The 17,007-nt window shown below is 38.4% G+C and overlaps 1 protein-coding gene across 3 annotated transcripts in view; it reads right to left on the reverse strand.

Moving 5' to 3' along the window:
- The window catches only part of GABRA4 (gamma-aminobutyric acid type A receptor subunit alpha4), a 49,406-nt gene that overhangs the window by 12,376 nt on the left and 20,023 nt on the right, over nucleotides 1-17,007 (reverse strand). For 2 of the 3 annotated variants that reach the window (XM_005501228.3, XM_021285968.2), the window contains one exon: nucleotides 16,345-16,604. In XM_005501228.3, coding sequence (XP_005501285.1) covers nucleotides 16,345-16,604 — 260 coding nt within the window. Of the gene's footprint in view, nucleotides 1-1,082; nucleotides 1,937-16,344; nucleotides 16,605-17,007 lie in introns of all 3 variants that reach the window. The other variant, XR_010472195.1, reaches the window with a different exon arrangement.

The following is a 17,007-nucleotide window of genomic DNA, read 5'->3' on the forward strand; positions in this document are numbered from 1 at the left end:
CCATGAAGCTAAGGATTCTTTGGATACAGTTGGGTTTTTTTACCAGGCTCATGATCAAAACAAAATTCTCTGATGTTTACCTATGTCTCTGATGATATCAAAATATTCTAGATACAACTTACCAGCCATGATGGTTTACTTCTGCTTTATATCTCCAGAAAAGTAACTACCATATATTACGAACTCTAATCTGTCTTCCAGAGCACATGCTATTAAAATGCAAGTATTTACAAAACTAGCTTACCACATTACCACTCTTTCAGGAAAAAAGGCAGTGCTTTTTCACATCAGCCAGAGGCAGTAAATTCTCCAGCTGCAAATCAACCAGTGAATAAATCAATCTTTCATCAACTACTCCTTTCCCTTAATTAACTAAGACTAATTCTCCATCACTTGATGTCCTCAGGCAGGTCAGGATGTCTTTCTGAAAGACACACTTAAGCCAAATAGTACTTACTAGGCTGGATTAGAAACTGAGATACAGATAAGGAAGGTAATCCTTAAGGATGAGTAATCCAGCAAAGTTTGATATTTTACTGACTTCTGGGAGTGGGACTTAGGCTCTGCCTTTCTTGTCTACATTTAAGAAGAAGCCTAACATCTCCTGAATTTCCTTCTAGAAGAGTTCCTGAAGAACTGACTTTTGAACTTTCAGCCCTGCACCTAAAATATAAAGTGTATTATATTTTAAATACTGTATGTGAATATATTTTTTGCAAAGATTCACTGTTTTCCAAAAGACAAAGATTTAATAACAGATGGGGTTATATATGCTCAACAGCAGCAATAGAGGTCTAAACACAGGCAGGACCAAACAATCGTTTGTTATATATCAAAAATCACATTTCTCACCTGTCTGATGATATCATTCCCAAGCACTGCCCTGCACCACAACTACTATGCTTTGGCTCCCCTTCCCTTCATCCCTACCAGAGAACCCTGCTAAAGGTCACAGCACAAGGAAGTGGAAGACAAAGTGGGCAGCAATTTCTGTTCTCTCCTTTATCCAACAGAAATTCTCTCCATCTAAGTGCCAGAGAAGTAACAGAAAAGAACTCAGGTGTTATTCAAGATACTAGTACCTTGAGTAGTGAGAAGAGTGACAACCATGTCTGTTTGCTGCATCAGTTGTGCTTAGCTCTTTGGCTCAAGAAAACAGAAATGGGAGCTGAAAAAAAAAAAAATCTGAAAAAAAAGAATTTAAAATGACAAGGAAAAAAAAAAATCACATCTCCAATATTCCCATCATGGCCAGAATGCTGGTCCCAAATCTTGTTAATTGCAATAAAAATCAGTCACTGGCAATACTTCTGGCCTGCATTTATCTAAAGCTATCACAGCCATATGCCAGCTCATGGCTGATATATTTGCTAGCTCATGGTTGATATATCAAAGAATCTCTCTTAGGTTTCACAGTTTTCCTTCCTACATAGAAGCATGTCAATCCCTTTTATTTATTTTTTCTGCACCTGCAATCCAAAGAAGCAGACGACTGGAATAAACACCAGAGGAAGCTGGCATTTCCTGAGAGCAACACTAATTGTACTGTTTGAAAGAGAAACCTGAGTCACTCTTTGGGAAGCACAGAAGTACACACAGGTGTGCAACCTGGATACTTTCACACTAGGGTTGTCAATGACCCAGGAATTCTAAAGTGGCTTTTAAGTCTTCTAAATTGAAATAATAAAGTACAAACAAGACATTCACCAGAGACTTGGTAATACCTGACAGCATATTACATGTTACTTGAAGGGTTGTGAAGCTAAGCAGATGCAAGCCGTCTGTGTTTGCTGTCCAAAACAAGAGCTCCATGCTATGGTAAAGCTGGCACTAGAGTCATTGAGAAGAGGCAAGTTTTACCTTCCGTGTGCAGATTCTTGGACAACCTGGCTTTGCTCCACTGAGATTCTCCCATCATCAAGCTCTCAAGCAGTGCCTGGGGAACAAAAGCCCATGGACTGGGTCGGGTTGCAAAGTAGATCTGCACCGGAACTAAGACATGTCTGCTGATCTCTGCCTACATCAGACTAGTAGCTTAGAGGTGGTGGTGCTGGAGAACTGAAGTACCATATCTTCAATCATGCCAAGCACAGCCATAAAAAGAATGGTCCCATGAGTAGTACAGAGAATTAAGTGCAATACACAGCTTTTAATGCTCCTGCTCACTTGTACTGTCACCTGTTTTCAATGGTCACCTCAGTCTCCTTCCCTTCTGTGCATCATGAACTACAGACACTGATAAGACAAACGGGTAACAGTCAGGCTCCTCGCATTCCAGTCATTTCTATTTCTTTTGTGGGAACTTGTTTCCATTGATATGTTTGCACATGACCACTTCAGCTGTCAACTAAGTGACCAAATAAGACCTATTGCTATTTGATCCACTATTCATGTTACATTACAGTATTTATTCTAGAATAAAATTATCTATGCTATTTCACATGGTCAAAACATTTAAAAGTGTTTAAAAGTCTACACGGCATTCTCTTTCTTGCCACCGATACACAAACACTTCCAATACTTCAGGAACCTCAAGTTGAGAGAGAAACACAATTTACTTGTAAGTATTACAATACACACATAAAGCCCAAATAGATAACATTTTAGGATATCACAACAGTGCACTGCATAACAAGTACCAAAAAATATGTGTACCTTTTTGTTAATTCTCTAGAAACCACCTTCCAAGCATTCAGAGCATAGAAATTTGACATGGTATTTCTAACGTGCTCTACAGACAACATATCACTGAAAACTGGTTGTTCCTGCATAATGACATTGTAATGGTCTGGATTCGTGTTCTTGAATTGAACCTTGCCCTTGAAATGTACTGAAACAAGCAGGTTCCACAGAGAGAGATGTTACATTACACACAGAAAGGGAGAGGCTTTGGCCACTGTTGGAGCCACCTGTTGACCATTAATACTCACCCTAACAGCCCGGGGAACAACTTAAATATTAGAGACAGAACATCTCCTGAGTCAGTGCTTAGCTCCAATACCAGAAGCCTCGTCTGAGGGGAACACACTCCATCTCCTGTCCCAAATCATGTTTTGCCAAATCAGTGCGCAGCAGTGAAACAAGAGGCAAGCAGCATGTGCCTCCCTGCTCCCATGTTTAACAAGCCAGCTGAGCACCCAGTTCTAGGCCTCTCAAAGCTGACCGGAATGCACATTCACTGCCAGGGCGGCCTCGCCAGCAGGCTGCCCACCACCTTCACTCATATATCCTTTTCTTGCATTGCACAGAATCACAGAATGACAGAATGTTAGGGATTAGAAGAGACCTCGAAAGATCATCTAGGACTGTAGCATGACACCAGGTCATTCTCCTCCTTCAAAGCACTTGGGTGTCTCTCCTGCTTGGTTTCTCCAGTTGAAAAGTTTCTAGCATTAATTCATGTTATTGTTTGTATATATGTGACCCCTATATACTCCTCTATCCAATGTTATAACTCATCTCTTCCTACGTTAGTCCATACCTCCTCTGTACCGATACTATCTCAAAACTCTACATCATTGAAGATTAGTGCCAAGGTCACTAATAAAAACAAGGCTGATACCACAGCCAAGCCTTAATGAACTAAATTCTGTTGACATCAGCGAAAGTCAGGTTAACCACTACATTGCAAAACATAGTAAAATGAGACGTTCAGTTTGTACTAAGCAAAACATTCCACAGACATTTTAGCTAGGGTGCATACCCCTAGTAAAAGGAGATCGTGACAATGCCAGTCTGACCAACGAAATTATATACATATGTAAAGCACATGCTGCCTTCCAAAATTATTTTACTTAGTCTTTTTAAAAACAACAACAAAAAACACAAACCTGCTGCCTATCAGCAGCTTTTAGTCTGAAAGCATGAAAACAAGAAATAAAACATGAAAAATCAAATGGAACGCAAACTAAAATGCAACCCAAGAAATGAAGGGATTATCCAAGTAAAGATTCCTTTCCAAGGACAAGTCAGGAAATCACTCAACTATCCTGTGCCAACAGAGAGCTGCTGTGCTAGTCCAGATGGGGCTCCACAGGAAATACTGAGTCCACATTTTTTTACATTCTCACACTAGATTGAGAAAGGAACTGATTTTCTGGAGGCATTTCAGTGAGATTTTTGGGAGATATTTAAAATGGTGTTGGAATACAAAATGGGAGCCTAGAAGCCACCATAAAATGCAGTATGTTACGGCATGCAATGTTAGTCTTAATAAGTTTGATACAGATTTACTTTCTATAAACACAACAACTTTCTGCTTATGTAAATGACGCCTCACCCTTCCTTTGAAACAGCCTATCATTCTGACTTAGTCCAACCCACTTCACAACCATCACCAAACCAGAAGCAATATGTATTTTGTTTTGCTGTACCCTCCTTACTGATATTGATCCTGTCAGGAGAAATCAGCCTCTGATCTCCAGCTGGCATAAACACTATGGATGACAGTTTCACCCATCCTGCATAATCTGAGAGCATTATTCCACTCCATGCACAGACAAAGCTCTCAAGAACTCTGATAATAATCTAAGAATATATATTTTGTTATAATTGTAGCATATATTCATTGGATAAGGCTCTGTGGTTGTCTGGGATACGTTAATGCCAAGAATCTATAGCACCAATCTCCTATTTGATTTTTAACAGCCAAGACTGGCAACAGGGAAAGCTAAGTTTCAGCCCCCATGGGACTTCAAACATGTATCACCAAGACTTTGATTTAGGGGCACTGAAAGGTACAACATGCCATATGTAGACACATGACTGCACTAACAAAGCCAAGGAATTGACCAAATGTAGGGAAATGCAGACTCCAGTCTTTTTCAGAATAGACTGATAATCACTCCTCCTTTATATCCAAATGATTATTTCATTAGTTTACACAACTTAAAAAAAAAAAAAAAAAAAAAAAAAAAAAAGGCAAGCTTGGTACAAGAAATTTAGAAACTTCCAATCCCATGCATAAGGATACCTCACTGGGGAGGTGGGGACTACAGGATAGGAGGTTCAAATTCTGCCAAATTCTGTCACACAACATGCAGTATGCAGAAAGCTTTTAAAAAATTTACTGTATTAAAAAGTATAGAGATGTTGCTTTACTTTCAAGCATCACATGCTATTTTGCATGGCTCTTATATTTAAAAAATTGAAGTGGAGAAAGATACGTTCAGTACAAATTCTTCCCATGTTAAAAGTCCTGAGGCAAGAAGCCCTTTTGGTTGTCCCAGAGCATGAAGATAGGAAAACTACATCCATCTCCTTTCAGGCGTGTATAAATGTTGTAATTAATGCTGTATCCTTCCCTTGACAAGTGGATTCACATGCAATTGACCATGAATAACACAATGAATGATGTTGTTAGCATACTTCAAGATAAATCTATGCAATATATTGCTAAATACTGTGGCAGATCTGTGGGGCAAGTTTGATGGCCACCTTCTGTGACAGAATGAATAGAACCAACAGCCCCCTACAAGTCTATCTCCAAAAAATCAATTCAGACATAATTGCTTTTCATTTAAACTCAACTTTGATGGATACTGCTGTTTACTACCACACTAAAATGATGCACAAATATGAGTCAATCTAAACTCTTCAACATTTAACAAGGTTTGTACACCATGAACAGCTGCTCACATAATGTGGAAATTCTGAAACTTTCTCTAAGCCTACATGAGCCTTGACTTGAACCAAAAAGAGAAAGTACTGGATTGTTTTGTATGTATTACCAGGTTTTGACAAGCAAGCCAATTTTGCACTTCAATGAAGTCAAGATTGCAAATTTAGCATGAACTGAAGTAGCATGCAGCAGCTGAGCTGAGATTCATGGGAACAGGATTATCAGCACAGCAATATACAATGCGGAACTGACAAACTTAGTCATCTTGTTACAGAACAAAGAGAGTTGGCAACAGCCACAGTGCTTATTCCTTATGATAAGGCCAACCTAGAATCTGTAAAACAAACAAGAACATTATTTAAAAGTCACATGCCAAGTCCTGGAGAGAATGCAGCAATGATAAAAGTAATCACCAGGGCATCAGGCAACTTTATCCTTAGGACTGTATTTAAGAATGTAAGCACTGAGCACACTGCAAGCTGTGAGAAATTCTTGTTTTGGTTCAGCACTGTATAGTTAGCTCCTTCATACAACTCAAGAGCAGATTCCAATAGCCTGTTAGTGCTTTACATAGCAGCTTTAAATCAGTCTCTGCAATTTTAAATTGCTTCATAATTGTATCTGTATGATGGATGCATCCTGTTGGGATGTAAATCCAAAATAAGCAGTTTCTACTGCCTGAGCTAACAGAGAATCAGTAGTACTTGGCACCAAAAATCCCCTTCACAGGCCCTCTGGCCACTAGGAAGCACAGCCATCATTAGCTGCGGATAAACAGGTACACATGAAAACTAGGGCCACATATTTGCAGTATAATTCAGAGGTATTCTTCTAGTCCACCTCAGCACTCTTTGAAAAATAGCTCAGCAGTCCTGGGGCTGGATATATAGGCACTTCAGAAGATCTGTGTCATCTTCGTCCTATGACAGACTTTAACAGCAACATTGTGCAAAGTCCCAGGGGTGCTTTTTCACCATTTGTTTGCTCACACAGAGAGTTTGTTGCTCCAGGTCAATACCTCTTCTAGATCCTTATCAGATCTTTGACACAGGATATTCACAGAAGTGGTAACTCTCTCTGGGACAGAGGTAGTACAATATTTAAAGCAGTAGCTTCTATTTGCTCAGGGATAAATTCGCAGAACTTAGAAGTCACAACACCACCATCTGGTACCAGTCCTAGAGGGAGAGAGCTAATGCTTCAACATCCAGCAAGCAGCTGTCAAAGCTGAAGAGAAATGCCCTGGGTAGGATTCACAGCCTAAATTACATGACTTTGCAGGTGCAGCCATCCAACTGTACCCGGCACTTTCAGCTCTGAGCTCTTTTCTCAAGTTAGATAGCTAAGCCACACTGTAAACAAAGACACAAAAAGATTCTGTCCTCCTCTAGGAACCCATTGGCCAGAATGGGAACATAGGTTTGGTGACTGGAGACCTCCTATCTGCTTCGACTATCACAGGTTTATCAACACAGGCTTCCGACATCTCGAGTGCTTCCCGACCATGCTACTAGATATTCTAGGGCAAGTGATTCTCATTCCTTGTTATAGATGTTGCATCCTGCACACTTCAGTCTCACCCTCCCATTGCAGTACAGGCTCAGACAAGCTAGCTCCAGAATCAATTCCTCTCCTTCTCCCTGGCCCCATACCAATTATTTAACATAAGAAGAGCAGCTTCAATAGGAACTTAACATCCCGCGGACTACCTAACAATCTGTTTACTAATACATTTCTCCAAGACACAATCCCACGTGGGATTTGTGGGAGGCTGTATGTAACAGACCTGCTGGCCACTCAAATGAAATGGAGTAGGTATTTTTCCACCTAAGATGCATGGCAAAAACACTGGAAGGAGCAAGTCTGTTCTGTACATGCCTACCTAGGGAAATTTAGTTATTAAGACTTTTTTAATAAGTGTCTGATCACCATTTTAGATACTTAATCTCTCTTTAAAAAAAAAATGTGAAAAGGGTACCACAATCAAAGCAGTTCTAAAATTGCACAGAATTTTGTTTATTAGAATAATCGAGTATAACAAAGAGGAGTTACTATAATGAAGTGAAAAATGAACAGTAAATAAACATCTTTATTCCTCACTGTTTATTTTGCAAGACTAAGATTAGAGCCTTCTGTGACAGCACTATTAAACCTTCGATGAGATGCAGGTAAATTAATACGTAGGAAGGTCAGTGATGTGCCATATGAAAGCATAAGTTTCCCAAACTGAGAGATCTCAATTAATTCAAACAAAAACCCATGCAAAAACTGGAAGGCTTAAAGCAAATATAAGTTTGGCATTAGTTACTGTTTAGCTGCAACATGAAAATTGTTTGTGTGGTAATTTAGTAATATTTTCCTATTTAAATCTACCATAGTGTTTTTCATTCTTACCATTCCTTCCTAAGAAAACAGCCTGTTCTTCTGGGAGGACATTATATAGCCTGCCAAATTCACACCATTTGACATTTACCAGGGAAGTAGCATGTTGTCATCAGTGTAAATAATGCTGCTTGTCCCAAATCCCACTGAGTCACCATATTGCCATGCTGCTAGCAAATGCACAACTTGGAGGAGAAATCTACCATGTTTTACTATTATGTTGTGGAGCCAGTCAATCAAAATTTTACTGGAATAGTACTAGAGATTTTGGGTTGCCTTACAGAGCCCTGGAATATGACCAAAAAACCTCCACCTGCCACAAAATGCAATAATTTCTAGTCCATAGCTTTAGCAGTGCAAAGAGCAATGGAGATTACTTGGAGAGGAAAAAGTGAGGGGAGATAGCTATAAGAGCCAGTCCACCATCCATGCTGCTCATTTTACAACCTGAATCATGCAATGTGAGGTGGGGGAAGAGGGAAAAAGAGCACTCTGTCTTATGTTCCACCATTAGGCCTAAAGTGCACAACAGAGAAGAAAAGCGAATTCAAGGTTATTAAAGAGACATAAATTAGAAGAACCTTTTTTCAAAAAAAGGATGCCAAATAAGTCCATCTACTTGTGTGGTGCTTAAGAACTATACACATGCATACATATGTGTATGCATGTATACGTAAATATGCATATATATGGTTCTTAAGCACTTGTGTTTATCATTCTTAAATATTTGATTTATATCATGACAAAAATGGAACAACCAAAAACATAACTATGGCAAGAAATAATAAATCTATTAGGATAGGTCATGTGCTAAACAACTGTGGAGATGCTCTGTATAACATCTATGAAAGGAAGAACAGTTGATTAGGGACAAAAGACCTTCATTATTTTCTGTATCTTTCAATTTTCAGTGACCTTAAAGCTGTAGTTAAATTTGCTTCAGTAGTTTGCTGAAAATGCCTTGAACACTCATTGCCTTGTAGATTCTCCCAAGGCTCTCAACATTTATTTCTTCTGACTCCAATTTTCCCAGAGTAAAAATGAAGTCAGCTAGCAACCTCACACACAGCTATGAAACTCAATTGCAATTTGCTGTCATTGGGTTCACCAGTATCTAAAACTCTTTGTGGAGGGGGAACAAAACTGAAATTTAAATATAAACACAGAAAAAGGTTCAAGGAGAAAATATGAAAAGACTTGTGCTCAAAGGCTTCATTTCATACTAATCATCATAGGGAAAACTATAAACTCCCTGATAACTTGCATTATAAAGGATACTGAACAATCTGAAAATCTTATGCCTTTCACCATATAGATTTGTTCTGACTTGGTGTTTCTGAAAGGCTACTTAACATTTGCCTCTACCAAAACAAAACAAAACCAGGAAATTGTAATTAGATCAATACAAAACCTGTCTTACTGTCTGTAACTTATATTATCGTGCAAATAACTCTTAATATTAAACAGGAACATATATTTTTTTATTCTAATAATGTAACCATAGGGAATAAGTTTTTCGGAGCATGGTAGGGTTTCTTTTCTGGCAGATCAGCACAATGGCAGAGCAAGGTTTTTAAGAACATTTTTTAGAATTTAAATCAATGGGGTTTAGTATTTTCTAGAATAACACTGGAAAGATTAATAGTACTGAGTTATGCTTTGGTTTCCAAAATAAAAGCCTTATCCTAATACCATTTAAATTAAGTCTTCTATTAACTACAGTAAATTCTGTCAGGTATTCGAGCAACAGATGAATAACAGCCAAGCATATCCCGCATTCTCTTCCCCACTATTGTGGTAGTTCTTTATAATACTTGTAGAAATTGAAAAGTGAGCAATTATTGCATTTCCTAGTAAGGGCTGGAGGAGACAGTATTCCAGCAGGATTTTTTGCTTACTTATAAATCAAGTGTTGAAACTAAATTCCTGGGGTTTTTGGTGTGTATATTATATAGTTTAAAAAAAAAAAAAAAAAACACACCACCACACACACCACAAAACCAAACCACCACAACACACATCTCCACTACCAATAAGAAAATAAGTCATTACTCAGCTCTGAATTCCAACACTTTTGTTTGTTCATCTTATCAAGACCCAACCATTTTTTACCCTCATTATAACTGAACTCTGGAATTCAATAGAGTTTACATCACCGTTAATTTGGGTCAGAACCTAGCCTCAAACATAGTACTATGTTGAGTACTTCCAGTAGTTACTCTGCTCACTTTGCAATAGACAAATGTTTCTACTTCCACGGCAAATTTATTCCACTACTCGAGCATGGTAAAAGCAGAGCAATATCAGGTTCTTGGAAAGAAACCAATTTTTTTTTCATATAGCACTTTAATTTGTGCTAGAAAGACACACTGTGAAAAATTAAGAAAGCCATTTTAAATTGTACACCCCACATTTATGCCCCTATCATATTGTTTAAGCACATGTTTAGCTTTTACATTGTAAGTAGTACCAGTGGCTGGGCAGGACTACCCAAGTCTAGAAACCTGAGTAAAAACCAAAACCAAAGAAAAACAGCAACAACAACAAAGCCAAACACACAAAGCATCGTATCTGAACATAACAGCTAATAAAATATTTTAAGAATCATTTTAGATCCATCTTCAGATATCCAAACACTCAAAGTTTCCACTACGTCACTGCAGCCTTACCCAAGATAGGCATTCTCTCCTATCTCTCAAATAGCATTCAGTCCGAAATGTGCCAGTTGTTTATGACCTGCATCCACTCTCATCCTACTTAAACATGATGCTAGCATATTATGACTGTAAATCATTGACAGCAAAAATGTTGACTAATGAAACTAGACAGAAAATTGTTGACATGTCAAAGAAATTACTCACATGGCACCACAGCCTCCCTTTGTGTGGTCCTGTCCTTATATTTGCATGAACTCTACACATTTCTTGAACCTGAAGTCCTTCATTAAGATCCCGGTTTTAAATGCCACTGCCCTAAAAAACCCTGAACCATAACACCCTAGGCTGTGGAGTAGTAGTGAAGGAGTAAGAAATTATTAATATATTAAAAAACTGAAATGCTCTTCTAACTGAAGGTCTATTCAAGTCATACAGAGGAGGTAGGCTACACATCCACTTAGGGAGTTCAGTAAGCAGACCATCACCTTTGTGGTCCAAGTACAGCCATTAAGATCTAGCTGCTCTTCGGATAACTCCCTCCACATGAGTGAAGGAGGTTTATCTCCACTTCTTTATTTGCTGGAACAGAGGAAGCTATTATTCTAGAGGCCCAAGGAAGAAGCAAAGAAATTAAGTGGAAATACTCTAGATCTGGTACATTATGTGCACCTCTCTTCACTACAGAATTTGTCTACATGTTCAAATGAAGTTTGGGTTCAAAGGCTAAAGTTTCCACTTCCACGTACAGTCTAGGCCTTAGACACAAGAGTGTATCTGCTGTAGTTTCAGCATTAATCAACTTCAGAGATTAAGAACAAAAAATAGCACAAACATGCACTAAAAAAATAAGTATCCAGCCTATGGCCTCTGGATTGCACCCAGCCCATCAGAACAATTTATCTAGATCAATCCTTGCTCTGGAAGTCATGAGATGGGGCACAGTATTGGGCATGAGGCAAATCAATTGCTCTAGACAAACTGCTCTAGGCATCTCTCCACCAAAAGCTGCCACCCCCACATCATGTAACTCAAGCTGTGTCCATCATAAGACTAAAAGGCAAGTACTTTGTATCACAAAAAATACATCTTAATCGCATGAAAGCACATATGCAGGTTGCCCACATGACAATGTTTCTTGTAAACTTCTCAGGTACATGACAGTCACTTATCACCCCAGCATGGAAGGTCCTGTTAAGAGGAGGAATGTGCACCTACGTGGCGGTAAAGTGTTTGACCCTTGATTTACTCAATTAGATGCTACAGGGCTTACTCAAGACAACATGACAGTTAACCGCCTTCAGAAAACAGGAAGAAAGTTTGAGAGTTACAGTCTACTTGTGACCGAGTTTGAAGAAATTATTCCATTCAAAAGGTTCATTTGAGTCTGACCTGTTTTTTTCCAAGTTTCACACTCTTTTAACAACAGCTGAGGTTGAAGCTCATGCTAACAGTGTTTAGGAGCCTATTTTTTGAAGACATTTTCAGTAGCATTCTTCATTTCCAAAACTGGGTAGCCTTTAAAAATAAACTTCATACAAATACAGTGAAAAAGAAATAGTGCAAAAGCATAAAAATAGACTCAAGAGTCCAATAATAAACTATAAATCATTCATTGTCATCACAGTGACTTGCAACAACACTTCTGCTTTTAGTAAAGAAAGAAGTTCAGAACATTTAGGGACAGGTTCTTTCCTTCTATCCTCAAAGCATTTTAACTTGCTCCTAAGACAAGGAAATCACAGGAGATCACCGTGTAAGTCATCTGTCTTGGCTTAGATAGACTCCAGTACTATCTTGCTATGCCTGACAGAAGGGATTAGTGAGGCTGTTCAAGTCCCTTGTGAACTCAAGGCAGATATCAAACAAGCTTGGGTCCGGCTCATGGGATGTCTACTGCAGAACTGCACTTGTCCTTACCAAAAGACATTAAGTTTGTATCAGAAAGATATAGGCAGCAGAATAAAAAGTTGAAATGGAGTGGGGGGGCAGAGAAGTGTAAAAAGAGGTTGCCTAATACCATGGTTAAAACTAAATCAATTGATAGAGGAGCATGGACTGCATCTGCAGGCACTACAGGCTTGCTCCTACCACCCCCAGTCCAGTAAATTAGCTTGACACCAGAATTTTTCGTTGAAATTAACAGAGTACAGATTACTTAGCTAGCCTCTGAAATTGATTTAATGCTTACTGTAATCAATATATTGATCAGTCACACCCATCAAGTGGCTGAAAAAAAGTAAACTTAATTACAAAGAGAATAACTTGGAAAAGCATATAGTCCACATCTGCTACACTAAAGGCATAATGGTTATGATGAAGAAATATATAGCATGAATGCAGACATCCCAAATCACCTGATCATGACAGGAGTTGCCTTTGATCCAAGACAACTGGAAAGGTGTTTTTGACTGAAAAGAAAAAACAACCCATCGCCAAGAATTCCAATTAGCATGAGTAATATATGAGCTGATTCAATATAGAAAACCCACTTTGATTCTATGGTTAGAAATTGGTCAATCACATACATGTCAAAAAATGGCTTCCAATTACATGCAATTTATCTTTATGTTACCACAATTTACTATTAATATGCCTAATTTCTAGTACTATTAGACAGTAAAATCCCTATGTTCTATAGCAAATCCAGTTTCACAGCCCAACTTGCTCACTCCTAGAACCCCTCCAGGACAAACTCACCATGTTACTGGAAAGAAAAAAAAAATTAAATTCACATAACCATACAGTGAATAATGCAGAATCAACAGCCCATAAAATGACCCTGCCACCCCTTGTTTGTTTTCATTAATAGCCTCAACTGCTCTGTATTCTTCATGTTTTCAGGACACCTATACAGATGAGGCCTCATCTACGAAAAGCCAAGGCAACTACCTTTATGCCATTTCAAGGCAGACAAAAGTACAGAGCTAACAGGCATAAGATTTGGATTTCCCCCTCCAAGTAATAGAAGATCCAAAGCAGGTTGCAAATAATGAGATACGCACCAGAAAGAACTGTAGGGTTTAGGTATTTTGGCACCTTCTTTCCCACTTCACACACACTTCCTCCCTGGGCTAAGTGAAGATTTTTAATTTTGGGAGACTGGCAAATTTACCAGATTAGGCAAAGTCTGTTTGAAAAGTTTCAAGTTCAAAATAAAACTTTTCCTTCAGCTCTGGCAATTGTATTGCTAACAACAGAAACTCTAGCACAATAGTGGCAACATAGTACAGACTTCTTCTAAACACTAACTAGGTTAAGAAATCAAACCCTGTCATTTAGCTATGGACATAAAATGTACAGTCTTTATTTTAAGAAACAAAGCTTACTGATTACATGCTACAGTCAGGCTATTGTCCTGCATTCTTTCTGCACCATGATCTCACATGGAAGCTGAGATTTTATCATCTCTGGTAAATCAGCACTGACTAGACAGTACACATACAGAAAAAAAAAAAAAAAATCAGATTAATAATATGGCATAAGAAAATTCTAGATTAGTCTCCTATAAGCAAAACTAAAAATTTTAGGGAAAGGACTATATTACATGTCATGTTGGAAAGCAGAGTCTAACAGGCATATTAACTTCTAACGAATTAGAACAGCCATATTCACAGTCATGCTCTAGTCATAGAAAGGACTGCACAACAGGTAAGCCTTCATAACAGTACCTGCAGGTTCACCCTGTACTGGAAGAGGAAAGGCTCAAGTTTTAGCATAGGCATAACTGGAGAAAAATTCATTAAAAAAATAACAGTTCAAAGTACAATCAACATTGTAACTCACATACTCATAACATTAATGCATAACCCTCCAAAAAAGTAGATTGCGCCTTTGAGTGATTTCAAAATTCCCAAACTTGTAAGCACACTACCACATTTGTCACTGAGGTATTTAAGTAGTGGAATAGAATTGTTCACGTCTCATTCTATCTAGCTTTTGAGTTGGGTGAAACTGTGTGTGTTCTGTTGTTGCTGTTGTTAAAAAAAGAGAGAGAAAGAGAGGTTTCTCCTAAATGTGTACAAATGGTTAAGCCATGACACAAGGCTGATTTACAGCAATTCTGGCCATGAATCAAAACAGTTTGGTTAAGCCTCCATCATTGCTACCTGAGAAAACAACTATTTTTTCCTTTTTTTTTTAACCGACTCTTATAAATAAACCTAGGGTGAAACAGTTCTCATGTAATTTATTTTCCTATGCACCCAAGTAAAAGCTATCACCAGAAGTAATATTTATTAACACCACTCAGGAGTGCCCAAGATACTGAACTGCATGCTGTACAATCAAGCTTAGCATAAGCTAATGGCATCAATACCTCTAGTGACATGGCAAACTACACACTACTATAAACATACTTTTTCTTGTTTCCATCTTTTACTAGCAGCCAGCAGAGTGACGAGTAACAAACTCTTCAGGAGCACATCTATCCTTTTAAGCAGAAATGGGAGCTAACAGAACAACACAGCCAGGAGATTGAAAACAGTAATAATTCACGGTAGGAGAGCAAAGAAGAGGAAGAAAAATGGAAGTGGGTGGACAGCAGCTGAGCAGCGATAGCAAATGGAGGGGGTGGAAAGGCAGAAGAGAGCAGATGAATAGGGAAGAAGACAAATGAGATGCGAAAAGAGAGACAGAAGACAAAACTACCAAGAGTTAGTCTAAAACAGTGGCTCTTAAATCATGGGTCAGACAAAGGAAATTACAAAGTCAGCCTGACAGGAAGAGTAAATTACAACACTGCTGTCAGCATCTTGCTTCTTGAGTGCTGTTGCCAAAAGTCAGCCATGGTTGGGAATTACTGGCCTGTCCCATGGTCGGTGCAAGTGCTGTCATGACTTTGTTAGCCAGATGTCTCGTAAATAGGAGTGATGCAGCAAAGATTAAGCATATGGGAATGGGAAAGGGAGGACAGAAGAATCACCCATGAGCTCAAGTGGAAATGAGATCGAGCCTTTATTAACTGGTCCACACACTAAGATAGCTACCACGCAAGTCACAATTTATCTGAAGCACTATGAAAGCTGGAAAGCATTTTGTTAAACAGAGCCCCAAAACCCTTTCAGGAGTTGAAGCAAGCTCCTGTGCAAAGATACACAAACTACATAAAAATGAAATCAATGGTAGACACAAAGGTTTCATCTAGTATTCTTCAAGAATTCCTGAAACTGTAACTGATTAAGAAAGAAAACTCTAGATAGGCAATACATGGAATGAAAGGAGAACTGTGATGTCTAGGGAAGTGCTTCAAGATACAACTGCAACACTTCAGCTTATTTTAATTCATTAAAGACATCAGCGACATTAGGTAACATGTTGCCCTTATAATCTGTAATATCTTTGTCTGTATTATCAGTCCAATCAGAATCAACAAGCAAAGGGAAAGTTTCCTAAATATACCTATTCTAACCAACCCTCACCAAAACATAACTAAATACAGAAGAGGCTCCAGGTATGGATGGACACAACCTCCTTCTCTCCCCTGAGTTAATCCAACAATGCAAGTAAGAATTAAATCATGTTTTATAGGTTTTTATCATTGAATGTAGTGTAGCAGCCGCCTTCCACTAGGCTGACTTACACTGTGTCATTAGGTCAGAGGGAAGCTGCAAAGGCTAATAAAGGCTAATATTTACCAAGAAGCACTACCAAAAAGAGAGAAAATGTTCATATAAGCTGAAAACATACCATGAGTGTCTCTTCTGTACTTCTTTCTCTTTGTACTGGAGCAACTGGAAATTCAAGAAGGGATTTTACTGTCTTCCTTTTGGCTTTTTCCATTTGAATATTAGTAAAATAGTTGACAGCAGCAAACTCAATAAGAGCAGAGAACACAAAAGCGAAGCAGACCGCTATGAACCAGTCCATGGCAGTAGCATAGGATACTTTTGGTAGTGAATGTCTTGCACTGATGCTCAGTGTCGTCATTGTCAACACTGTCGTTATTCCTTCAAAGAAATAAAGCAAAAAGCACTGTTGAATCTGAGTAAAATGAAGTGAAAATAGATAAGCATCTTCAAACAAAGACTTGAAATCACTTTGGAGTCTTTCTCTGCTGCTTGTGAATAGTGCATTAGATTTAAGTCACAGCAACCATCATATATCTATGAGTAGCTATGCACATAAAATAGTTTAACAGATTTTTGAAGGAGACATGGAAAACCATGACCTCAGCACATTATCTCCAGCTCACATGAAGAAAATGTGGAAGCCTTCATTTCATATTTTTTCATGTCAAGTTCTGTAGAATTTCTCATAACAAGTTATTTTCTAAACATTTGAAAATAAGTTTAGTTGTTAAACAGGGGAGGGCTCCTCAGAATGCAGCAAAAACATGATTTTTCCTGTAAT

This window comes from Columba livia, chromosome 4 (assembly GCF_036013475.1).
Source record: "Columba livia isolate bColLiv1 breed racing homer chromosome 4, bColLiv1.pat.W.v2, whole genome shotgun sequence".
NCBI classification, from domain to species: domain Eukaryota; kingdom Metazoa; phylum Chordata; class Aves; order Columbiformes; family Columbidae; genus Columba; species Columba livia.